Source organism: Equus caballus, chromosome 1, assembly GCF_041296265.1.
Source record: "Equus caballus isolate H_3958 breed thoroughbred chromosome 1, TB-T2T, whole genome shotgun sequence".
Classification (NCBI taxonomy): Eukaryota; Metazoa; Chordata; class Mammalia; order Perissodactyla; family Equidae; genus Equus; species Equus caballus.
The window spans coordinates 2,210,968-2,236,459 of NC_091684.1; the positions used below are offsets into that span (position 1 = coordinate 2,210,968).

Below are 25,492 nucleotides of genomic sequence, written 5' to 3' on the forward strand. Positions count from 1 at the left end.
ACAGTTCCAATCTCAGCCACATGTCACCTCCTCCAGGAAGCCTTCCCAGATCCCCAGCCCAACTCAGCTTCGTCTCTGGATGCCCTGCCGTGGGGCCCTCATCCCTTCTCAGCACATTTCTGTCTGTGACTACGCACGAATTTGGGGACTGTGGTTCACAGCCCTCTCCCCAGCCCCTCAGGCGAGAGCCTTGGTGATCCGGCGCACCCTTCTGTGTCCCACCCAGCTGAACGTTCAGCCCTCGGTGGGTGGGGAGGTGGATGGACTGAAGAGAAGAGGGGTGTGACCACGGGCCTGAAAGGAGGAGCCCTGGCCCTGAGGCCCCCGCGCTATGTCACCGCAGGAGGGGTTGCATCACCTGCCAGGTTGGGGGGCCACCTCTGTGCTCTCAGGCCATCCCGTCACACCTGCAGGGCCTCGCCCTCTGACCCACCGGGCCCCCAGCAGCACTGCAGGCAGGAGGAGGGTACCTAGCCAGCCAGGAGCGTGGCCCCGTCCCATCCCTGGAGTGCAGCCTGTGAGCCCCAAACCCGCCCTCCCTGCCGGGTCCCGCCAGCCCACAGTGGGGCACCTGGAAGAAGTCCCCAGAGAAACAGCTCCCACAGAGCCGGAAAGGATGCAGTGGCCACCAAAGGCGGCTGCTGATGGGTCATTAACAAGCCCCAGGGTACCCTCACTCACCACCCAGCCCAAGAGGCAGGTGCTGTGTCACCCCAGGACAGATAGGGAAACTGAGGCTCAAAGACACCAGCCTGCTGGGTCAGGAGCAGCAAGTGACTGGGCAGGGCAGGGCACGGCCAGGTGGCCCTGGGTCTGCCCCTGGAAATCAGGGCCTCCCCTGGGAGAAGTGCCCAGCTCCCCAGGCTGTAGATCAGTGATCTGGGGCGGTCTCTGCTGAGGGCCAATGTGCCCTGTCACTCAAGCCCAGCCAGGCCCTGGGCTGGCCTCTCACCAGTGCCCCAGCCACCAGGCCCCAGGCTGTTTCCGTGCTTCTGCACAACATCCATATGGCCACCCACCTCTCAGCTGAGCCTCCAGCACCTCAAAAAGTGGGGCAGAGGGGCCCCTCAGGAACAAGATGCTGGACAGGACACCCCTGGAAGGGACCCGACACCCTGTGTCTGCGAGGATCCTCCCTGTCATGTGCCCGTTGGGGACAGACACCCCCAACCCCGAGGAGCTCCTGGCACTGCCACAGCGGTCCTCAGGGGGCTGCAGGCCAGCTGGGCCAGGCCGAGGTAGCTGTTGAGCGAGGCCTGGAGGACAGTCTTCCCCCGCTGGCCTCCCCTGCACGAGCTTCAGGCCTCTGTGCCAGCCCCCAGCTCTCCCTCGAGGGGTCCAGTGGCCCCATGCCAGCCTCCTCCTCCCAGGGGGTGCCCAGGCATCAGCAACTGTGGGCTCTCTCTGGGCACCGGTGCTCAGCCCCCCCCCCCCCACAGCGTCTTACACGAGCTCCGCTGGCTCCTCCTCCTGCACCAACCCCCGCAGCCCTCGGCTTAGCCTGGGAAGCCTCCCTTCCCCAGCGAAGGCAGTGCCCCGTCTCCCCTTCAAGAAGCTGGCTGGAGAGGCTGCCCCTAAACAGCATCGCTGACACGTCAAAGCAAACTTGTCCACCAGGAGACCACCGACCCCACCCAGAGTGGAGACCCCAGCTTGCCCCCGCCGGCGGATCAGCCGCCTGGCTGGCACAGGCCTCAGCTCACAGTTCTTAATCCTCAGAAAATGAAACCAAAAAGCCAATTAGGCAAAACCACTTTGTGCTTTTGCACTAAAAGGATCTGGCAGCCCACGCTCCCACAGCTCTGCAGGCACAGCCCCAGAACCAAGAACCAAAAATCCAGAAGAGGCCGGTTTGTGGGCAGGGCCCCTGCAGCGGCAAACCGGTCTGGCGAGATTCTTCCTCCTGCTTCCTCCCTGAACCTACCCGGCTGCCTTCTCCCAGCCTGGGGGCTCCCTGCCAGCCAGGCCACACTGGGCCCCCAGGGCCCCGGGTTTCATCTGGGCTGACGCCTGCGTGGGCTCACCATCCCCCGGAACTGCCCACTGTGACTCAGGATCTGAAGGTCACCCTGAGCACTGACCTGCTCACCACACCCTTGATGACAGCACGGCCCCACAGCACACACAAAGGGGACATGTGCAAGAGGTGCCCACCCTCCACGCAGGCCCCCAGACCAGGCCAAAGGCAGGATGGGCCGTATAAGCAGAGGGCTGGGCCGGGGCAGCAGAGAGCACAGAGAGAGACAGGGCCCCACGGACGGCCCCCAGGCCAGTAGGATGCAGCTGCAGCCTGGGGGTCCCGGCTAAGCCAGGCCACGGTGGGGAGACACCCTGGGAAGCCGAGGCCAGGGCATCAGACCTTTCTCTGGACCCCTCCCCACAGGGTGCCCTCACTGGACACCCCCACTGGCTGGAGGCCACCAGGTCGGTCCCTCGCCCACATTCCAACACAAAGGCCCAGGCCTGATGGGAGGCATGCCTGGTTTCGGAGGAGAGGTTCATGCCCGGAAGCCTGGAGTGACTCAGGGTGGTGACCAAGCCTGACACAGGAAGCAGGTGGGGGGGGGGCGGGGACAAGGCCTCGAGAGCCCTGGCAGTGACCCTGCCCAGACTCATCCTCATCACCACCTCCTCCTCATGGGACCCCGGCCGCATGTGGCACAGCAGGTGTCCCATGAGCCCCTTCCCTAGCCACAAGTCGGCCGGCCCTGCTAAGTCCTGCAGGATCACCACCCAGGGAGACCACAACACCAGACAGGTGGACAGCAGGCGGGCCAGGCCAGACAAGGTTGCCTGAAGGTCATGGAGACCAAGGCAGAGGCCCAGCTGCGGTGGAGGACCACTCTCGTCCTCTGTGTGCAGCCCACCCCGACCCCACCTCTGCTTCTGCGGGCACAGGTATTAGGCCATGGAGCCAAGAAGAGGGCACAGGCTGCCCCCAACAGGGGGACCCCATCCCAGGCATCCTGGAGCCTCTAGGGCCCCACGGCCTCTACACGGGATCAACTGGGAGGAGAAGGAGGGGAGCAGGCCCTGGGAAGAATCCCCAGTAGGGCCAGAGACCCGCTGGACACACCCCACTGCCCAGGGACCTGAGCTGGTGGGGCCGTCAGAGAACATGCCCAGCATCCCCCTGAGACTCGGGCCCAGAGGAAGCTTGCAGCAGGCGGCCTCAGCCCCTTGGCCGTTTCTTGACACCCCACGAGGTGAGCAGACATGCCACTTGGTGACACCCCAACCCCACCTGGTGACACCCCAACTCCACCTGGTGACACCCCAACCACACTTGGGAGGCCCCCAGCCCCGTGGAGGCTCTATCTAAGGCCTGTGGCTGGAGATCCTACAAGTTCTTGGTGGGGAGAGACAGAGGGCAAGCCACCTCCGGGGGCCTGGAGCACTGGGCCATCACGGGTCCAGGAACCTGGCGCCTGCTGACGGAGGAGAGCCCACACTGGCAGTAGGAGGAGGGACGGGGGCTGAGGCCGTGGGAGCTGCATCGGGGGGTAGGCAGCCATGACCTCCCTCCTTCCTTCAAATCAAGACCCCAGGGAGGGAACCTGTGAGCAGGAGGGGCGAGAGGCAGAGAGGAAGGTGTGCTCCTCAGAGTAAGAACAAAGAGGAAGCCTTCACGCCCCATCAGTCGAAACCTTGGTCTTTAAGATGCGCCCTTTCTCCAAAAGGCTAATGCAGAAGTAAGACCTTTTATCACACTTTGAAAAGTGGCCGCAAGACACAGACGGGCTCCCTTCTTTGAATGAGCGGCTCACAACTGGCCTATTTAAAGCACCTCTTCTGAGGACCTTGCCAGCGAGCAAGACGATTTTCCAGATGAGCCCCTTCACGGCAGAAGGCCAGATGGCTGAGGGCGTCCCCACTCCCCTGGCTGTGACACTGACACAAACTCGGACGGCCCAGGAAGGAGGCTGCCCTCCGTGCACACACTCACCTGGTTGGGAACCTGAGTTACGTTTCAAACTGGGTTAAGAGCTCCCTTATTTCCGGGGCCACGAGTCTCGCGGCATTTGCAGCCTCTGTTATAGCTTTCCGATACATCCCCTTCTTCTTACGGTTAAATCTCAGTTTGAAAAATTCAGAGAAAGGGGAGAGTTTTGAAATAGACAAGAATGATGTAGTTGGAGAACCAAACCATGAGACTTTTGCTTCTTGCCAAGAGGGCTCCCCGTCCTCCTTCTGGCTAAGATTGATGTCAAGGACACGCGCTGGCCACCAAGGAAAACCATGAATCTTACCCCACACGATGTCCCCTACGGCCACGGTCCTTCCGTCCTCAGTAACGCACGTGGAGACGCTCTGCGTGTGCAGCCGGACCGTCAGGGGTGGGACCGTCTGCCGCGCATCCTTGGACGAGGACGGCACAGACACACCATCACCCGATGAAAGGTCACACGTGTCTGGTGACGGGACCTCTGAGCTGGACGATTTGGACTCATCCAGGCTGTCACTGCTCCACACTGACTCGCTGGCACAGTCTGTTCTTTTAGGGCAGGTGGCGAGAAAAGCCAGGCCGGTGGGCCCGTGTTTACCCTGGGGGCCCCTCTTGAAGTCATCGTCCTCGCCAGAACTTCCAGAAGACAAGTCCACCAGCCCACCAGGGGCAGGGCCGGCAGCCAGGAGAGCAGGCGAGCTGGCCCGGGGGCCTCGCCCGTGGCCATTGAGCTCCTCCACTAGCTCGGCCCTGTAGACTGGCTCCTGCTCACCAGCCCCCAGCCGGTGGGGCTTCAGGCGGATCTTGGGGGGCGGCAGGTCGGCACCGGGAGGCCCAGGCCGCGTCAGCTTCAGTTTGGGGATGGAGGCAGAGGGCCCACCGGGCGGCCTGTCTCGTGGCGGCTCGGGATCCTGGCCTCCACCGTGCGGGGCCTGTGGGGGGCAGAAGGGCTCGAGGGAGCCATGCACGCGGGAGGGGATCTCCACCACCTCGCCCTTGCCCTGCGGCGTGCTGTAGGAGATCTTGATAACCGGGCTCCGCGGGACCCGGGCCTTGTCCACCTCCCGCCTCTCCCTCTTGCTCCTCCTTGCGGTGGCTGCAGACACTGTGTCGCCTCCACCGGCGGGATCCTCAGGCTTTTGGGGCTCCCTGTCGTGGCCGGGGCCGCTGCCCAGCCCCCTGCGTGCCTTGGGGGTGGCTGGGGGGCCAGGGCTGGCCTCCGGGGGGCTCAGGGTACTCTTGCACTTCTCGCAGAGCACCTGGCGTGGCCGTAGGCGGATGGGGCTCAGGGCCAGCCGGCCCGGATCGCGGTTTCGGGACAGGCGCCTCCGCGTCCTCTTGATGGTCCGCGGTGGCGGCTGCGGCACCCACTGCCGGTAGGTGTTTCTCAGCCAGAGTGGGGGAGGGAATGGGGCACCCTCGAAGTAGGGCGGGAAGGGTGGCAGGCTCCCGACGGGCAGTGGTGGCACGAGCGGTGGGGGCGGCTCGGGGCCGGTGGTCTCAGGGTGAGGGTCCCCACAGGGAGGCGGTGGGGTGCCCGTCCCCAGCTGCATCGCCTCTGTGTCCCCCTCCGTGGGGGCCGGGCCTTGGCAGCCGTTGACAGGTGGGTCCTCAGCCTGGGGCAGTGGAGCCCACGGGGGCAGGCCGAAGAGGCCGGACCTGGCAGTGGGGAGACAGAAAGGGAGAGTCAGGATGGTGAGGACCCCGCCACCCCAGCCCCCACTCGCAGGGGAACCAGTGGGCTCTGCGTGCTGGCACCGCCCAGGGTACCTGGAGGTATCTCTGGACTTTGAACAGACAAACGCCCCCAAGCATACCCCCATGTGGGCATCCCAGGGGGCAGCGTGCGTGCTGGGAAGTTGCCTGAGCAGCACCCAGGCCACTTCTCGGGTTCAACAGGCACTGAGTGTGCACATCTTGGTTGGCGGCAACAAGGGGGAACACAGGCTTGCAGCTGGAGACCTCCAGGTGCAGGCGTCAGGGCCCAAGGGGCCTGAGGACAGGGTCTGGGGTTCTGAGACATGGCCTGACCTGGCCTGTGGGTGGCCGGCTGATTTGTGGCCGGTGGCCCCTTGCTCACAGGCCTCATCCACTCACTCCCCTCTTCCCTGAGGGAGCACTCCCAGAGAGAGGACCCCACGTGTGCCCCCAGTCCCAGGACCCAGGGCAGCCCACAGGACCTGGGTCCCAGGTGCCTAGCGTGTGTCTGGGGGTGGGGGCTACAGCTGCAGCCTCTGTGGCCCAGAGAGGACAGGGGTCAGCCGCCAAACCAGAACCTCCGCCCAGGAGTGCGGCCGTTCCCTTCTGCATGCTAAGTTTGTCCCCCTGTTTCCACTGCCCTTGGGTGGGGGTGTCATCCACGCACCCTTGCCCACCACCACCTGGAAGGACCACCCCTCCTGCCTGGCACCCCAGGCCCTTCTCTCACAACCTCCAGCTCCGGCACGGGGAGCAGTTTGGCCCCGACAAGGCCACATGACCCACGGAAAGGGGACATGAGAGGGCAGGATGCCCACCTCCCACGAGGACCCACAGCTAATGACAAGCAGGGTGGCCCGGCAGGTACCCCCAGGGCTCCCCAGTGGGGCTCTGCCCCAGCTAACGGCCTGCCCTCTCCCCAGGAAGCGCTGGGCCAGGCGGCCTCCATACAGATATTGGGCACCTCGAACGGCTTCAGGGTTTTGTTGGCAGTTGCTGGGCAGCGCACCCTGTAGAGTGGAGGGTTATCCCCAGGCCAATAGCTCCACCATTCGAGAACCCACGTGCCGTGAATGTCGTGAATGTGAATTCAACAAGATGCTCGTGAAGCCACAGGAAAACATTTGCACAGTTCCAAATAAGGGAAAACAAGCCTGAATGGTCCACATCTTTCTTCAACAGCGAACACGAAAACGTTTAACACACGTGATTTAACTCATAGGACTGATGCTTTAGCTAAAAGCTGTTATGTTTTAAGCACAAAAATCGACCGTTATCTGCGTCAGGGGACCCAGGTTTAGAACGCTGCCCCGCGGTCTGTACCTGCCTTTCCAGTTTAATCAGAGGAGGAAAGATAAACGAGCTTTTCCGCGTTTCCAGTTTCCAAACGCTTTCTCCGTTGTCTGTTCTCCAGAAGAATCTAGGGAAGCTAAGAGGTGTCGACTGTCACGACGGCACTGTGTCCAGTGCATCCCCTGAGCACCCACGGCCGGCCAGCTCACCCGACCCTCGGGCCAGGCAGGAGCGGGCGCAGGCTACACACCCTGGAGAAGCCTGGAACGCAGGCCTAGGCAAGGAGGGTTGCACAGCGCCAGGTGGGGACCCCAGGGCTGTGGCCTCCCCCATGGCCCTTATTGTCATTTTGTTGATGAAATGAACAAACGTGGGAAGACTGCCCAATTTTTAAGTCAAGATCACTGGTAAAAGCCCAGAAACCACACCAGACTTTTATTTTTCTCCTTTTCCCTATTCAGGTGAATTCTGCCTACCTGAGGCCGGCTCCCCTGGATCTAAGGTCTTCAAGGGCGGGCTGTGGGGTGGGGAGGGGCTCACATTCTTCCCTTCAGTGCCCAAAGTCCAGCAAACACAGAGCCATGGCCACCTGCCCTCTGTGTGGCCACGGAGGATGCACTGGCTCAGACGGCTGACCTATAACCTGTCACCTGTAACTGTGACGGAGGGAGAAGGGGGTAGAGGGAGGGGTACAGAGAGAGAGGGAGGGAGATCCAGCCACAGGCCAGCAGTGGGGGACCTGGCTCCCTCCAAGGTGGGATTCTGCCCTGAGTGGGGGGGCAGCCACAGTGAGCCCCACTCTACCCCCTCCCCAACCTCCGCTGGGCATGTGAGCCTTCCTGACCCTGCTCCCTGGGAGGTCCAGGCCACCCCACTGGACTGGCACCCACTGCGGTCCCCATGTTCCAGCTGAGCAACAGGGGCAGCGACAACCATCAGAGGCATCTCCACCGGTGCTGGCTGTGAGCTGGGTGCCGGGGGGGCCCTCTGCCCTTGCATCTTACTGCACCTGCAACACCCGGGATGCAGGCACTGCAGGACTTCCACGCTAGTGGGCTGAGGCCAGCAGGGACAGGAACGCAGCGCCAGGGTCACGCCCTCAAATGGGAAAACGACCTCCAGGTGTCGGCTCCCCTCTCACCAGCCCCAGGCCGGGCCCTGGGCACAGGGACAAGGAGCATGGACCCCAGGGCCCCACGGCCCTCAGGCTAAGTCAGCCAGCAGAGTGTCTGTAAGTCAGGCCTCACTGGCAGGCGACCACGCCTGCTCATTTGCGGGCGCCCGCTGCTCTCCACCCCCACGGCCTTTCTGAGGAGCGGTGACAGATGCCGCAAGGCTGCCAGGCCCAAAATAGTTACTGTCAAGCCCTTTACGGAAAAAGTCTGCCAGAGTCCAGGTGTGGGAGATAAGCCCCTGCCCAAAGCTGCCCCCGACCCACTTGGGGGTGTAACAGGCCGGTATGTCACCAAACCTCACCCGAGTCCCCAGGCATCAGAGGGGGCCTGGACCCCACACCGCAATCAGCATGTGGCTCACCCCTTCAATAAGTACCTTGTGGGCATGCAGCAGGCTGAGGCTTCTGAGAACCAAACCCGTGTACTCACACCCAGGCACGTGCACATGCACTCACGCACTTACACACTCACTCACACGCACCTTGAGCTTCGGGCCAGCTCACTGCCCCTTGCCATTGGGGGGTGCCAGAAGCCCACCACACAAAGGGGCCCCACATGAAAGGGTGTTTCAAGGAAAAAGGGAAGCCAGGAGGCCCTCAGCCCCAGGCAGCAGGGGTGCCCGGCCACAGGGTGACATCTAGGACAGTGGTGGTGCAAACAGCCCCCGCAAGGGGTCCCTTGAGGGCAGATAGCCTCAGTGGGAGCATCTGGATGCAGAAAGACACCCAGGCAGACAGGCTCCCATGGAGCAGCTCCCCAGCTAAGGGTGAGGACCGGGCACGTCAACTGCCACCCTGTGGGCCCAGGCAAGGGCCATGGCGAAGGGACCAGGACCTTGGAGAGGAAATCCCGCAGAAGGGCTCACAGACCAAGTGGTCCACAGACCAGGAGGGTCAACACATCATGGGGGGCTCACAGACCAGGGGTCCACATATCATGGGGGGTCCACAGACCCGGGAGGTCCACAAATGATGGGGGGTCCACATGTCATGGGGGGTCCACAGACACTGGGCTGCACAGACCAGGAAGGATCCACACATCTGGGGCCTGGAAGGTTGTTCCCAAGGCCCCACCTCAAAGCCCATTTCCTGCCCACCTTTTGAGCTACCCAGCCATGAACCGGGGGTTCAGTCTGACACCCCCTTCCATCTGCATCCCCAGTGTCTGACCCTCCCAGGCCGCTGTGCTATCACCCCACTCGGCCCCAGCCCACACTCTCGCCTTGGGCTCTCCTCCCACCCGCCCCAACACCTGGCCTGTGCCCCCATGCCAGCCTGCTGTGCTGGTGCAAAGCCCCTCCTGCCAGCTGGGGCCCAGAGACCCCAAGAGCGGGACCCTTGGGCAGCCCCTTCCCCATCATCCCCCCAGCCCCAACTGGTCTGCCCTGCAGGAGCCCCCTCTGCAGGACGCTGTGCAGACTGAGACCTTCCTTGGCCAGCTGGCCCAGGAGGGGCTCTGCAGTCTCCTCGGCCAATGCAGGCTGGGGGAGCGGGGGGGCCTCACCCTATCCCTGAAGTCCCTGCAGCTGTGGACCAGGGAGGCTTCTGCCCCATTTGTGGCACATGCATCTCAGCGGTCTCTGCATGTTTAGGACGGACACACGGCCATTGGTCAGAGACCCCAGCCCTGATCTGAGACAGAACCCTGAACTGTGGGCCCCTGGGTGGGCCGGCCTGCACCCACCAGACACAGGCTGGGTCTGGTGGTGGAGCCCTCCCTGCCCTGGCAGCCCAAAAGGGGGAGCAGCCTCGGCTTCACATAGCACTCAGGGCGGGAAAGCAGACAGGCCCTGCCCAGGTGTGCATGCCCCCTCAGCCCAGGGGGGTCCGGCCTCCATGGGCTCCTTCCAGAAGGCAGCTGCCACCCCATGGGATGGCACTGCTGCTGCACGGCAGGCCCCATGACCCTGGCACGGCCGGCAGCCACACTTCCTTCCCGGAGCTGCGCCCTGTCCAGGCCACACCCACGACCGCCTGGTGGGTAAACAGCCTCGGGAGGGCTCGCTCCCAGGCTGCAGGCTGCAGAGCCGGTCCCCCAGGCTGCTGGGCTTCGGCTCCCAAAACTTTTAAGGGCCCTGAGCACACATCATCGCCATTCCCATCTGAGGGACAGGACAGTGAGCCGAGGGAGACAGGAACCGAGCTGGTCTGGTGACAGTCGAGGTCTGCGCTCATGTCCCGGCTGTGCTGCCTCCAGGCACAGGCCACGCTCTTGGGGAAGGACCCCAGTGACCTGTCCCCAGAGGGGTGACATCAACTGGACCCGGGGCACAGATGCGGCACTGCTGTGACCTGGGGTTCGTCCATAGGGCCTAGCCCCTCAGTGAGGCTGGGCTGTGCCCACAGTGGCCTGAGTCCAGGAAGGGAGGCCACAGCCGGCCTGGCAGTGCCCCACAGGTGATACCGCAGAGCCTTGCCAGGCAAGAGGGCTGGGGCAGCCCTGGAGCCAGAGAGATGGCCTGCCAGGCCCAGGGTGAGGTGCCTTGGTGCCCCCACTGTCCTGCCCTCTGCTGTGCTGAGGGTCCGTGCTGGACTCACCGGGCCCACCGGGGGGTCCTACACAAGGGTGGAGAGAAGGCGCATGGGGAGGGGCCCTGGGGACTGGGGTGATTCGCGGCGGGAACCAGGGCCTGGCCCGTCTCAGCGTGGAGCACCAGGCTGGCCAACACCTCCACACAGAAACCTGAGGGACCCAGGAGCCAACATCAGCCCAGTGTCTCTGGGGAGCCGGAGGGAGGGGCAGACAACCTCAGCTCTGAGGGAAGGTTGGGAGACTGAGGAAGCGGCTCTAATGGGGTCAGACCCAAACACAAAGTAGTTTTGCCCCCAAGAAGATAGGAGATAGTGCCCCCAGGGCCACCCACCGCTCTGCCCAGGCGAAGGCACGGCCACCTAGCGTGGACACAGGGTCCCCAAGAGAAGCAGCCCGGCCTGCAGTTCTCGGCGGGATGCCAGTGGCCGAGCCGCAGCTGACCCACGTCCCTGGGTCTCACTCGTGAGTCCAGCCAGCAAACGCCCGCAGCAGCCAGGCCCGAGTCAGCCCACGGCCAGAAGGAGCAGGACCGGCCACTGCCAGAGCTCCGGCCTCCCCTGAGGCCTCCCTGCTCTGCAGACTCAGGACTTGAGCGTCTACAGCTCCCAACGGCAGCCTCTGACCCCAGCCAGGCCCACGTCTGCCCTGGAGCTTCCTTCTCCTCCTCCCATGGGGAGAGGCCACCCTGGGGTCCTGTAAGGAACTGAGAAAACATGGCTCCTGGAAGAGAAACATCCTGGGGGCCCAAAGCCTGGGGCCAGGGGCCTGTAGAAGCTTCCCGCAGCGTGTCTGTGTTGGCAGGAGCCTGAGCCCCAAGACAGGCCTGAATCCAGACAGCCAGCCACCCTGCGGTTGGGCTGTACAGCTCGGCAGACGGACAGCCACAGGGCCGGAGCCCCGAGGGAGGGGCAGGGGCGGGGCAGCGGGCTCACCAGGCCTGCTGGGACCTGAAGGCCTTCTGGGTCCACCTCTGGTCGGGGAGGTGGGAAAACAGGTTGGCAGAGGAAGTCGAGGCCTGGCCACCGTCCAGGGCCACATCATCCAGGCCACCCCCGTGGGTATCGACCCAGGGTCTCTGGGGAGAGAAGCAGGGCTAGGTCATCACAACTGGTCACGAGTCCTGGACTTGAAGATTTAATAACCATCAGCACCATCCAAATAAAACTCAGCTGGCAGCATCCCTGTCTAAGTCCTCCAGGACTGCCCAGCAGCACAGGCCGAACCCCAGCCCGCACCCCTTCGCCACCTCCTTGGAGAAGCTCCCGAGACCAGCCACACTGGCCAGGTCCCTTTGTGCGGCATCTGCCCACCAACTGCAGGTCACGCCACCCTATGACGCACTCAGCATCTTGCTCTCCATCCCTCTAGCTCTCTGAGGGTAGGGAGAATGTCCTCAGCAGGCCCTGGACCAGGCGCTCGTCCTCCTCTGTCTGGTGAATTTTCCCAAGAGCAGCCGCCGACGGCCTAGCCTCGCTCCTGCACAGTGGGTGTGCCGGGGCCAGGGCAGGGCTGCTCTCCTGCCCAGGGACAGGCTGTGGCTACGACGCTTGGCTGGGGAAGTCTCCCAGCCCAGGTCCCAACCCCCTATAAGCTTGGGGTCACAGAGGCCCACAACCCAACCTTTCCAGCAGAGGGACTCAGGAGTCTTGCACGGTAATGGGTGACTCACAACTGGGGAAGTTTGAAAAACACCAGCTTAGAGGTCAAGGCCAGAGGCCCCAGACTGGCCAGGCCTGGAGGGCAGCCACCCTCACATCCACTGTCCGTGAGACCATCCTTTCACCTCTGAGCCTCTGCTGTCCTCAAGCCACCCCTCAGCAGGGCCACCCCACCCGAGGTCCTCAACCAAAGGTGTACCCCCAAATCACTCAAAAAACAATGCCTGTGCCCACCCTATGCTCCAGCCCAGAGAGTGGGAGCTGTGGGGACGAGGCAGGCCCCAGCCTTTCGCCTCATTACTACATTGCAAGGAACCACTGCTTTGTGGACACACTGGGAGAGCACTGGCAGCAGTATGCCTGGGACCCAGCCTACTTCCAAGCACACAGTAGGTGCTCAACACACATGTGTGAACGCACAATCGGGCAGGCACTCGGGGCAGCCGAGAGTCTTGCTTTAGATCACAGAGCAGCTTGGCAGCGGGTTCAAGTCTGGGATGGGAGGAGGCGCTCGGCACCTGGCCTGGCAGCTCCACATACCTGCTGAGACCTCAGCCCCACCTCTGCCAGCTCCTCTCCCCTCTGCGAACAAACAAGGAGGAGAGCCCACCTCCCAGAGCACAAGGGAGGGGAGGCCAACTCCCAAACGCCCAACCATTCACAGTGGTTGCTGGGCTCCACTCCAGGAGCGACCAGGAACCTGTGTGAAGGGCCCCTCCCCGTGGGACTGTCCCATCCAGGCAGGAGACACACACAGTTACTGCACAGGGTGCCCCGGGGCCCAGGTCTGCTCGTGAGCTCGGGAAGCTGGTGACAGTTCCTGGCACACACCCTGCTGCACCATGGGCACACTGGCTGCTGCAGCCTGCTGCCCTGAACACACCCAGCAGGACACGCTGCTCTGGGACCTGCAGGCCCCGGAGGTGGGTGGACGCGTGCAATCAGAGCTCCCAGCTGCTCTTCCCTGCCAGTCAGTGCCCACAGCCAGCACTGGGCCTCTGCTGACTGGCCTGACGATATCACGTACAGGGGAGGAGGAGCAGGCCCTGAGGAGAAACTGGCACCAGGGGAAACAGGGAGGTGCTGTGGACCCTGCCACCCAAGGCCAGCCCCCACTGCCCGAAACACCCAGGCCAGGTTGTAAGCTGCCGCTGGACCCTGCCCGACAAGTGGGCTGTGAACAGGAACACTGCAACGCAGAGTATTATGAGCAGAGCACTGGAATCAATGTGAACCAGGCACGACCAGCAACGGAGAAATGAGGGTGGACAGAGGAGGGGCAGTTTCAGGACCAAGCCCTGGAGGGGTAGAAGGGTGGGGAAGGCTAGTTTTCTCTTCAGCTCCTCTGCAAGGACAGGGGGCCAGCTCAGGTCAGAAAGAGCCACTGCTGAGCAGAGTTGTGCCCATCGAGGCCCAGCTCCTGGTTCCGTGGGCAGCTCTGGTTACAGCTGAATGTGGCCACAGCAGGGGAGACGCCCATGCACCCTATAGCTGCCAGGTCCCACGCTGGGGATCCCAGCCAGGCCTGCTTCCTTCCATGAGGGGGTGGGGGAGGAGATGGGGGAGTATAGATCTCCCAACCAGGTTTGCCACAGGTCTCAGGGAGGGGAGCCCAGTCCGAGGCAGAGAGAAAGGGAGGGGAGCCTACCACCTCTGCAGACACAAGTTGGGGGGTCCCACAGCCTCCTTGTCCTGAGTCGGGGAGCCTCGGAAAATGGGGGGCAGTCCTCTGCTGCAAGTGCCCCCCTCCAAGAAGGAAGGGTCAGGCAGGTCTCGCAGGCAAAGCGGGGCTGCAGCCCGGCACAGACCCGGGAGCAGGAACAGGGCCAGGCCAGCAGCTCAGCCAGAGGGAGGAGGTGGTGGCCATCAGTGGCAAGGGACCTTGGCCACCCCAGAGCACAGCTTGGCCGCTTTCAGGTGTCTATGCTGCAGCCTCTGAGTGTCACTTGGGTTCTGCTGAGCACTCCGGGCGGTAGCCAACAGGGAGGAGGGCAACAGTCACTGGGAGGCCATATGTTAAATCACATGACTTGCACACAAATGGCTTCTGGCACATCTAATGAAGAGATAATGCCAGCAGGGTAGCTGTCGAAAGGTGATGGTCTTCCCGCCGCATCCGTGCCACTGGAACAAATCTGGGCTCCACTGAGGCAAAAAGTTGGGCCTGTGCAAGGCGAGCTCTGTGCTCCCAGTTTCAAAATGAGGCCCAGCCAGAGCGCCAAGACAGTAGTGTCTGATTAATGCCTAATCATTTATCTGTGGCGACAGCTCACCGCCATGTGACACTGTATCCAGGAGACTTCCCTGCTGCATGAGTCCCTGAAGTGGCGCACAGGTGCTGTCTCAGGATGGGCTTGCCCCCAGGCCTGCCAGGACCCTCCACCGGAGACCAGGGGCTCCGCAGAGTGCACGGGATGCTTCACAACTTGGATCTCTCCGCTCCCACACCACCGGGGGTTTCTCCACCCCATACAGGGTTTTAAAATCCCACCGCCGGACACAACTGCTTGCCACCAATCCAAATCTCAGCCCTGAGTCGCTCCTAGGAGCCTGGGGGGACCCATGACATTAGACAAGGCACCCCCACTTGTGAGTAACTGACAGGGCAAGCCCGGCGCGCATCTGAACCCACTCTCCCCACCCCCAACGACGACAATTCTGAAAACAGCCGAATTCAAAGAATTCGTGTCTGAACAAAGAAAAGTGCGTTAATTATGGCAGACGTGCGGAGTTGGGGAGCCGGGCGGCCGGGCGCCGAGACTCGGGTCCGCGCACCGCGCCCAGGCTCCCACTTGGCGCCCAGCGCCGTTCCCCGCCCGGCGCCCGCTCCCCGCCCCGAAAAGTCGCGGCGACTTTGTGAGCCACTTTCGCCCCCCGAGTGGCGGCCGCGCTCGCGCGCCCCGAATCCCCAGCAGGGGAAACCGAAAGCGGGCGCTGCGCCGCCCCGCCCTGGAGCCGGTCTGGGCCCTGGGCCGGCGGGGGGGGGGGGGGTGTCCCGGGGGGATTCCGGGGGGGTGTCCCAGGCCTGCGCCCCCGCTCACTTTTTCGTGCAGTCCAGCAGGATCCCAGCGAAGCTGCGCTCGCCGCAGCTCACCGTGACCAGCAGCGCGCCGTTGACGACCTGCTCCACCAGCACGGGCAGCCGGCAGCCGGCCCGCGGCTCCATGCTCCCGCGTCCCGGCCCGCGCCCGCCCCGCCCCGCCGGGTCAGCCCCGCGCGTGACGCCGCCGCCGGCCGCCTGACGTCACAAAGCTCCGCGCGGGCGGCACCGCGGGCGGGCCGGGGGCGCGGGAGGGGCGCAGGGCCACCCCCGCCTGCCGGTGCCGCCCGGAGCCCGCGCCGCCTCCAGAACTCGGCGTGAAGACGCATTGCGGAGCCCCGGGGTTGGGGCCGGGGTGGCGCGCGACCTCCGGGCCGCTGGCCGCAAGCGCCCGCGGAATGGACCTGAGAGCTGGAGCGGGGGCGGCGGGGACACTCTCCTTGGTCTACTCCAGGGCCCCTGCCCCCCTGCCCGGGGCGCCACCGCATCCTGGCCCCGGGGTCTCCTCTGCGCTCCTCTCCGCGGCCCTCCCTGGGGCCCCTCCCTCCCCCTATCCCCGGGTCCCCGCCTCTAGGTCTGGCGCCCGGATGGCCACCCGGGCACTGCGGGGAGGAAGTCCTGGCGGCGCGAGCAGGAAGCCGATCGGGCCGAGCCGAGGAGACGCGGGGTGCCCAGGGGACACCAGCAGGCGCGCCACAGTGGCCCAGTCTCGCCTTTGCTGCGCAGGGGGCACTTGGCGACCCCTGTGCTCTCGGCGCCTCCTGGGTGAGGAAAGGGCGCGCCGGTCCAGGGCTGCCCTGTGCGCTTGGCCAGGGTGGCCCGCACCAGGGTTGGGGAGGGTGATCCCGTCTGCGAGTCTCGGTCGCCAACGAAACAGCAGGCTCCCTGCGACCCCGCCGCGGCCAGAGGGGCCGGTGCGCCACGCGGCCAGTTCACAATGGAAAGGACCGCCTTCCGCGAGCGAGAGCCGGGCTCCGCGGCGCTCAGCCTGGCGGCTGAAGGGAGTGGGAGGTGGAGGCGCCGAGCGGCCGCGGGACCCCCACCCAGGTCCTGCTCCCGGGCGCCTTCAGCCCCGTAAAAGCTCTCGACTTTCCCGAGCACTTGCGCGACCCGCACTCGGCTCAGGACCCGTAACCGGCCGCCCCCAGTGTCCGGCCTGTTTCGGTGACCTTGCCCCGAGCCCGGCCTGCCTGGACCCCTAAGCCAGGCTTGTTGCGCCTGACTGGGCACCGGAGACTGGCCGGCCGCCCGGTTGTCTTGACGACCCGGACGCCACCCGCCCGCCTGGCCCCGCCTCTCCGAGCCCGGCCAGGGGCCCTGGCCCGGCCCGGACCTGCGCCGTGGCCGCCACCCCTGGCGCCGCCAGGGACAGTGGGGCCGCCGCGGCGCCGCTCATTCTCGCCCTCCGGTGGCCGCGCGGCCCGGGGAGCCGGCCAAAAGGAGCCCGGGCGGGGCCAGAGGGCCCGCGGGCATCTCAGGGCGCCTCACCGCCCCTAATCCTATGGAGCTGGGGATAAAGGCCCAGGGGACCAGAGATCTGGCCCCAGGTAGACAGAGGGCAGCCTGGGAGCAGAGTGAAGACCTGCCCTCTGTATGGTTGCGTGCCAGCAGCCACTAGCCCTCCCCTGCGGAGTGGGGGACCCCACCAGGCCTCAGGTACCTCCACTGGGCCACCTCTCCAGGGTCAGCCGCCCCTCCCTGGACTGCTGTCTGCAGCCACCACTCTCCAGAGCTGGGTGGGGCTGACTTTGGAGCAGAAAGGCTAGGCAACAGGGATCCCTGCTGGCTTCCTGCCAGGTGGCACGGGGAGGAGGGGACTGGCCAGAGGCTGCCCACCACCTCAGCACAGGTGCCAGCGTGTCCCCAGGTACCTTCCTGGGCACTGGGGACAGACAGCACAGGGACCACGGAGCCAGGGTTTGAGTCAGCTCAAACACAGGTGGGGGCGTGTCAGTGTGTGCACAGGGGCCTGTGTGTGGATGGGGGTGTCCAGAGAGTGCCCAGCAGGGGTGATGCTTGAGCAACCAGAGGGAGAAGGGGTCCCCCGCAGCAGCTCGGGCAACACATGTCTGCTAGTTGGCAGGGGTGAAGTGGTCGGGGCGGGGGATGCACAGAAGGGGACCCTCTGAAAGGCACCCAGAGTTGTGACGAGGAAGTGGGGCTTCCCAGGTACCTCCAGGTGTCAGCAGGAGGGGCAGTTTGGGATGGAAGGACAGATACACCTGAGGACATGCTGGGCTTTGGGAGGGGGCTGGGGAGGGGGGAGGGTGGAGCCCGATGGGACAATGGGGGAGTGTGTGGGGCACAGAGGGCACGGAGGGCCCGCAGCCCCGGGTGGTGGCCACAGAGCTGAGTGGGAGAGAGCAGGTGCAAAGGGTGCCTCTCTGCTTCAGCCTTTGTGCCTGTGCTGCATGCTGTGTGCTTGTCAAGTGCACTTGGAAACCATTTTTAAAAACCTGTTCTCTACAAGGTAGAATAAAAAGGTCAGCAGACCGGGAGATTGATTTGCAGTTTGAAGGGTGGCTGTTCAGGGCCTCACCAGCAGACCCACCCCACTCCCAGCCCAGCCCCACCTACCAGCTCCCTATGGGCTTCCCTGCCACCATTCTTGTTTCTAGAAGGCCCTGGGAGTTTCTAGAGTCCCTGATTAAAATGCAGATGTCCTTGGAAGGGGCCTAATCAGCTCAGGGGGCCCTGGTGCTGACCCCCTGTGCTGCCACCTTCCTGACCCAGTGTTCCCTCCTCTGAGCGTCCCCCTCAAGGGCCAACCCTGTGCATGTGGGTCAGCAAGGACTGGCTGGTCCTGGACAGAACAGCCTGGACAGTGGGTGCCGGGCAGCTGCCCACTGAAAGCTGCCATGGGCTGCCTCATGGGGCTAGGGATGAGCTCCAGGGTGACCCCCGGCTGAGGGAAAACAGGGCTGGGAGCCTCCTCCCCAGCTCTCCAGACTTTGCCACTAAAGCCTTTGCTTCCTGGCCACAGGACCCACAGCCACCGCACAGCCCACCCAGCACCCAGCCCTTGGCCAGGCCTGCCCAGGGCACCAGTAGAATGACCAGGGCTGGCCAGCCTGGTCAGATGGGCAGGGTGGCGGCAGGCAGGGGGACAGAAGATGGTCCAGCACCTCACTGGGCTGAGTTGGGTGACTACAAGCTGGCTGCGCCCCAGGCAGGATCTCTGTGTCCGCCTTCCCCGGGGTCCTGGTCTCTGGTCCTCGGAGGTGCTTCAGGATTCGCCCCCACGCCAGCCCAGCCCCCATACTCTCTGCTGCCCCCACTCATACCACCAGCTCCTCCCTGCCCAGTGTTTCAGTGTAACCCCTGCAAGTCCCTGCTCCAGGGTTCTTCCCCCTGGCCCTTTAACCCACAGGAGCCTGCTGAGCAGGCCCAGGACAGAACAGCGCCTTTGTCATCTCTCTGTGTGTGTCTCATGAGATGCAAGGCTCACAGGGGCCTCCCCGTGACGAAGGCTGACATAGTCACATGGCCTGTTCCAGGTTTGCCTGGCCAGGCAGCTGGTGTCCCTTGCCTCCTCCCCCCACCCCCTACACACACCACACACATGCACACCTAAACCTGCCCCTAGTTCCTCTTACTGGAGCTCACCTGGGCCAGCCTGGCTGGTGGGTCTCTTGCAGCACAGCCAGGTGCTCCTGAGATGGAACCAAAGCTGCCTGGTCCACAATGGGCCTCACAGGCCAGAGCCACAGTCAGAGACCACAGGGTTCTCCGGAGCCAGTGCCCAGAGTCCAGTGGCCTGACAGCCGGGACGGGCCCTGACGCTTGGGCCCAGGCCGCCTCACGGCAGGCCTTCTGCCTGGGGCTGTTATTGGAAGAGAGAGGACAAGATGAGGCCCTCAAGAACCGGGCCCGGGCGGAGATGTCTGATTTCCTTGAGCACCCATTTACCACGTGCTAGCACCCACCCCAGGTCCAGGGGCAGAGTGGGGCCCAAAAACCAACCAGGCCTCCCTCCGGGGTGTCTGGCAAGGAGTTCCAAGCTTCTCTGAGGCCTGCACTGGGGCACAGCCTCTGTGGCCTCCTCCGAGGCAGGCTCCAGGGAGTCCACTGCAAGCACTGGGCCCAGGGCCTGGACCTTCCCCTGCAGCTCACAGATCCTGCTGGAAACATTTGCATTCTATTCTGTTCCAACTTGGAAGCCCTGGTTCTGTGAGGCTGGATTTGTTCTGACCACTCTGCAGGCTTGGGCCTGGAGCCTCTTCCTGCCCCAGGATTACAAGCACGGTTGCCACATCTCACAAAGAAACATCTCACAGGCCTGGCTGGGCGCAGAACCTGCCAGGCCTCCACTGGAGTGGCACCGAGGGCTGGCTCAGAGCACAGACTCAGGCCAGACTGCTGGAGTCCTGCTATGTGACCCTGGGGAGTCTGCCTAGCTCCCATGTGCCTCAGTGTCCTCGCCTGTAAAGTGGGGATAATGATAGTGGCTGCCACACAGGTTTGTGGTGGAGATTAAATGAGTTAATATACACAAGGCACTTAGCATAGCACCAGCCCCTAGTAGGGACTCTGTAACTTGGCTATTGTCATTGTCATCACCCCCACCATTATCACCATCATCACGATTATCACCACCACCATCACCAGCGCCGCCATCATTATGACCATCACCAGCATCACCATCACAGCTCTCCCCTACAGCCGGGCCAGCAGTGGGAACCTCAGGCCCTGTGCTGTGGTCAGGCAGGGCTGAACTAGAACAATATATCTGTGTCCACATCCCTGTGCAGCATCCACCCTGACTGGTATTAGGCCAGTACAGATGCTAAAGGGTCCTGGTTGGGGGCTGGTGCCTCCCAGAGAGCTCCCTATCGCCTCGCCCACCCCATAACCCGTGCTCTCCTGCACCCTTGGCAGAGGAGCCAGGGGAGCCCCCGGGAGCAGGGCGGCTCTCAGCGGTGGCCATGAATTCCCTCCAGACCCAGATCCAAAGGCCCTGTGGTTGCATCTGAGTAAGAGCACTTTTAGGGGAGGAATCTCTTCCCCAAATAACTGCTTTCATTTCAAAACAGTTGATCTGTGGCCCTTTTTCAGAACCAGCCTCTGTTTCTTCCTTTAAGGTAAGCCTGTTCTCCACGACAAGGAAAACAAATGCAGAGCCTCCCAAACTGGTGTCGGGTCATAAGCAATAGGGGTGGCAGAGCAAGCCTTGACCGACCCCTGCCTGCTGTACTTGTAACATGCACTTCAGTGCCCCATTCTGCTGGTTTGTGATTAGCCCTGGAGGTCCCGGTGTTGGAGAGAAGAGAGCTCTCCCTCCATGTTGATCCAAACCGCTTGGCCAGAAACTGATCTCTCTCCTTGGAGTCACCAATGGAGAGAAGGGCGGTGTTCCTGGAGGAGCTCTGCAGAGGCTGAGTGTCGAGTGGCCTCAAGTAGAAAAAGGGTCCTAAGGCCGGCCTGTCCTCCTGAAACACTGGCCTGAGAAATGGACCTGTAGACCTCGAAGCGCATAAAAGCATGAGTCTCCCCACTGGCCCACCTTGGGGGGTGGGGTGAGGAGCTGGGAGTCCCCCTCCTGGGTCAGGCCAGGTGGGGCCACGCCCATGGAGGCAGGAGGAGCAGAAGCGCTCGTGGAGAGTGGAGCCACCACTACAGGGCAGCGCTGCCCGGAAGCGGCAGCCCTTGGCTCTCTTTAAACGCAGGAATTGAAAGTTCTGGAGGGGCAGGTCTTCCCCGACCGCTGGCCTCGTGCAGCCTGAGTGCAGCATGTGGCCCAAGGAGGAGAGGATGGAGCCGAGGGTCTCCCCTCCCAGGGCCCCTCCTCGCTGGGCCTGCAGCCAGACTCGCACCCTTTCATCAGTGGCCACGGTGAGCGAGGAGGAACTCCTATGAAATAAACTTCACTGGAGCCCCCGCGCTTCCTGGGCCACCATCCTCCTGGTCCCTCGTTACATCTTTAGTGTGTCGGTGTGTGGTTATTTTAACCTCACAGTCTTGTCAAACTTCACTAGAAGGTGGGGCTTCTATTTGCCAAGACGTCATGATATTTCACTAGTTTTAAGTTACCCACATCTGGGGATACTTGGAGAAAAACCTCTCAGGACTCACAGACAATGTTTCCAGGCCCCTGGCTTGCAGAGGGCTGCGTCCTGCCTCCTGCTCTCCCCTACAGGCCTCCCGAGCCCACCAGGAAAGCAGACACTGCACACACCAAGTGTTGGGTGGGCGGGTGGTGGCTCCAGGAGAGGGCTGTGCCTGTCCCTCAGGCCGAGTCCAGGGACCAGCCTCCCAGGGTGCAGACCAACCCTTGCCGTAATGGCTGGAGAAGACACTGGGCAGGGGCCCGCCATCCCTTCTCATGCCCACTCCCAGGCCCACGGGTGCACGTGGCTGTCACCTGCCCCATCTACAAACACGGGCTGGGGCAGGCCTCGTGGGCATTTCCCAAGTGCTGGCTGAAGCCACGTCAGCACCTGTGCTCCAGGTCCCCCTTGTCACTGGCAGGAGCAAGCCCAGAGAGGAGCTGGCCCCACATGACCCCCGCTCCCCCTTCACCGCACCAGGCGCATCCACCGCAAGTCGGTGCGTCCCCACCTCCTCTGAACCCCACCAGGGAGCTCCCAGTCAGGAGAGCTGGCCTGGGCTCACAGGGAGCACAGGACTGGGGGCCCAGAGTTGATTCTTGCCTGCTCTGTCCCTCCCAGGAGGAAATGGAGGCTGATGGTTTTATGCTGGGGGAACATTCTCCCAGTGAGCTCTGCTCCCCATGGGCCTCAGGCTGCCCCAAGACCACCAGCAACCGTTCTCTCTGCACCAGAGAACACGTAGCCCATGGCACCCTGCTCCTGCCCGTCTGTGCCTGCTGCGCCAGGCTTCCTGACCCGTGAGGACAGCGCAGACACCTGGGCTCTGCCCAGACACCCAAGGAGGCAAGGGATAGGACCCTGGTGGCCTGCAGGACCCCTCCCCAGACAGACCAGCCCAGCTGCACTGCCAGCCCCTCCTGACACTGACACTATCTCCCTGAGACCTGGCAGGAGGGCCTCACTCAACACCCCATGCCTCAGAGAACCCCATCTGGTCCTGCTCCTCCCAACAGGCAAGGCGTCCCTGGGTGGGCTAGGATGTGTCTTCACTTGGGGTTCACCCCTCAGGACCACCTGTGGTCACCTGGGACTCCACCTCTGCCCTCAGGTCCCAGGGCTGGCATCCCAGGCATGCCTCCACACTGTGGGTCCTTCTGAGACATGGGTGCTGCAGAAGAGTCTCCCCAGTGTAGACAGTGGCTGGTGTAGGGGCAGTCTGAATGCACCAGCTGTGGGCTTGACTGTCTACAAGTGGCATGTGGGAAGAGAAGGGGCAGCGGCCACTGGCTGAGCCTCATCCTCCCATCCTGCCACTCATTTCGGGCTGGGACCCTGAGGAATCCAAGAACACGAAATATGAGCCAGGGCTTCCAGCCATGATGCAGACGCCAGGTCAAGGCAGGAGGACGGACACCTGAGACGTCAGCCCGCAGTGCACCCCGTTGTCATGGCCCTGCATGGCCAGTTGGGTGAGTGGGCGCAGAGGACCCCGCCCCTGCCCTGAGGCTCCGGGACTGCTGTGCACCCAGGCCTGTCCTGCCCAAGGTGCCACCTGCAGGGGAACACGGGTCGCAGCACCGAGGCCAGTGGTACTGGAGCCACCAGGGCCAGCAACTCCTGCAAGCAGGTCCTGAGTGGACTGCCTGCCGTGATGGCACAGGCCATGTGACTGTGTCAACTGAGGTCCCAGGCCAGTCCCCACCCTCGGTAGCACAGTCTCTATCCCTCAGAGGTCCCTGGCCTTTCCTCGGCCCTTCCTCCTTTCCCCCTTCCCAAGGCCTTTGTGCAGAAAAGAGAGAAGTCCCAGGATGCAGGGATCCGGGGGGTCAGGCATATGTGGTGCTCGCTCAGCAGCTAAGGAAGGAGGAGAGATGACAAAGCTGGAGAGCGGAGCAGGAGGGAGGCCACTCCCTCCCAGACACCCCGAATCTACCAGGGAGGGAGGGCACCCCCTCTAAGACACCCCAAATCTACCAGGGAGGGAGGACAGCCCCTCCCAGATACCTCGAATATACCACAGAGGGAGGGCACCCCACCCAGACACCCTGAATCTACCAGGGAGGGAGGGAACCCCCTCCAAGACACCCGAAATATACCAGGGAAGGAGGGCACCCTACCCAGACACCCCGAATATACCAGGAAGGGAGGGAACTCTCTCCAAGACACCCAAAATATACCAGGGAAGGAGGGTACCCCACCCAGACACCCCGAATACACTGAGGGAAGGCACCCCCACCCAGACACTCCGAATCTACCAGGGAGGGAGAGTACCCCCTCCCAGACACCCCGAGTCTACGAGGGAGGGAGGGCACCCCCACCCAGACATGCTAATCTACAAGGGAGGGAGCGCACCCCACGCAGACACCCCAATCTACAAGGGAACTGACCACAATCGGGAGCAGGGCTAAGTTAGGATAGGCCTCCAGAACCGTCCCCCACTAGCCTGAGCACTTTCAAAGCAAGCGTCCAGGTGAGTCATCTCTGAGCCGGTGCAGAATAAGCGAGGGGAAAACAGAAGTGGAGTGATCGTGGAGCACAGAATCAGTACATGTTCCAACAGCCTGTTCTTAGAACAATAAACAGACAAACCACTGGCGAACCTACAGAAGGGGGTGTGTGGGGTCCTGGGAAGACAGCCACTCCCTGGGCTCCCTCCCCTCCATGCCAGTCCACCTGCCTCCCCTGAATCAGATGGGGGCCGTGGGCTGTGCATTCTTCAGGACCTCCCCGACAAGAAGTCAGCTGGCTCTTGCTCCCTCAAAGACAACAGCATTGGGAGTGCGCAGCCAGTATTAGGGGTGGGCGGGTCATGGGCCCTGGTGAGGGGCGGGGGTAACTCTGCCTCTCTCCACTAAGAGCCCAAGAACGAGCTGAAAAGGCAGCTTGAGTCCCAACCTCCGTGAGGCCAGGAAATGGGGGCTGGGGGGGGCACTTTCTGCAGGAGCCTGGGGGTGGGGACAGCACCTAGAGCCCCAGCCCCATAAAGGTGGGGGACCAGTTCACCATCCATTGAATGTAGCCAGTCCTGACCCAATAAGCTCAAGGAGCCAACCACCCAAGAGAAGACGGGCTGACTTAGAGGGAGCCAGCACCAGTCATGGCAGGAGGAGGGGACACAGACAGATGCAGGCCAGTGAGGGCCTTCGAGGAGGCCCACATGCAGTGTGCACCCCCAGACTTCCAGAGCTAAAAAGTGAATCTCCATAAATGCAGTGATAGAGAGAAGAGCCACGTTGGGATGCAAATCAGAAGCATGGAAGATGAAGTGGAAAAAAGTCTCAGAATACTGAGCAGAAAGAAGGAAATGACAGAGCCGGGAGAAGTGACACTGAGTAATGAGGGCTCCAGAGTGACAAACAGGAGTAGGCGGAGAACAACCCTTCAGTAAAGGAAGCAAGCAGCTGCTGATCCGAGGTGTTGCTGCGGCGCGGCTGGGCAGGGCTACCTGACTGTGGGCAGGATGGCAGAGAGCCCTGAATGCAGAGAGCAAGGCCCACAGACAGGCGCGAGTGCGGAAGGAAGCAAAATCCCACAGAACCCAGGGAACCGGGCGTGGCCCCTCTGGGACCACCGGGCCGGGAGGCAGCTGGAAGTCAAAGAGCAATGTCCACCCCAGGTCCAGCCCAGGCGCATTCACCTGCGAGGGCAGAGGGAGGGTCAGGCGGGGACGCCCCCTGCCTCCCCACATCCAGACGCACGTGTGTGATGAGAAGGAACCCTCACAAATGAACTGGAGCAGAAAGCTTGAGATGGAGCAGAAAAGGCGGTGAGCAACGAGACGGGTCTGGATGTCTGCGTGTCCACACGGACCTGCTCCATAAGGCGCTGCACCGGCTCCTGCTGGGAGGGAGCTCAACAGAGGGCGCTGACGCACGGCACAGGCCCTCTGCGCACAGGCAGGGTGCGGTGGGTGCGGTCTCCCGGCCACAGGGAGCCCCGGCAGCCCCGTGACTGCACCCACAGCGGAAGGAAGTGCCGCTGTGCGCGTCTAGGCCCTCCGCCTCGTGCGGGGCTGGAAGCTTCCACTCTGCACTTGCAGAGCCCAGTGGCCGCAGATGGGCACCCCACCGAGAGACCGAGAGACTGAAGAGGCGCCTTCC

At 63.2% G+C, this 25,492-nt stretch overlaps 1 protein-coding gene across 21 annotated transcripts in view; it reads right to left on the reverse strand.

Annotated features, from left to right (window-relative positions):
• The window catches only part of PWWP2B (PWWP domain containing 2B), a 54,239-nt gene extending 38,622 nt beyond the window's left edge, over positions 1 to 15,617 (reverse strand). For 2 of the 21 annotated variants that reach the window (XM_070245736.1, XM_070245547.1), the window contains exons 1-5: positions 15,344 to 15,497; positions 11,577 to 11,719; positions 7,414 to 7,593; positions 6,968 to 7,073; positions 4,251 to 5,605 (exon numbers count right to left, since the gene is read on the reverse strand). In XM_070245736.1, the coding sequence (XP_070101837.1) occupies positions 4,251 to 5,499 (1,249 nt within the window). In that variant the 5' untranslated portion in view covers positions 5,500 to 5,605; positions 6,968 to 7,073; positions 7,414 to 7,593; positions 11,577 to 11,719; positions 15,344 to 15,497. Of the gene's footprint in view, positions 1 to 3,946; positions 5,606 to 6,967; positions 7,074 to 7,413; positions 7,594 to 11,576; positions 11,720 to 15,343 lie in introns of all 21 variants that reach the window. The other 19 variants (XM_070245697.1, XM_070245595.1, XM_070245302.1 and 16 more) reach the window with 18 other exon arrangements.
• Between the last annotated feature and the right edge of the window lie 9,875 nt (positions 15,618 to 25,492).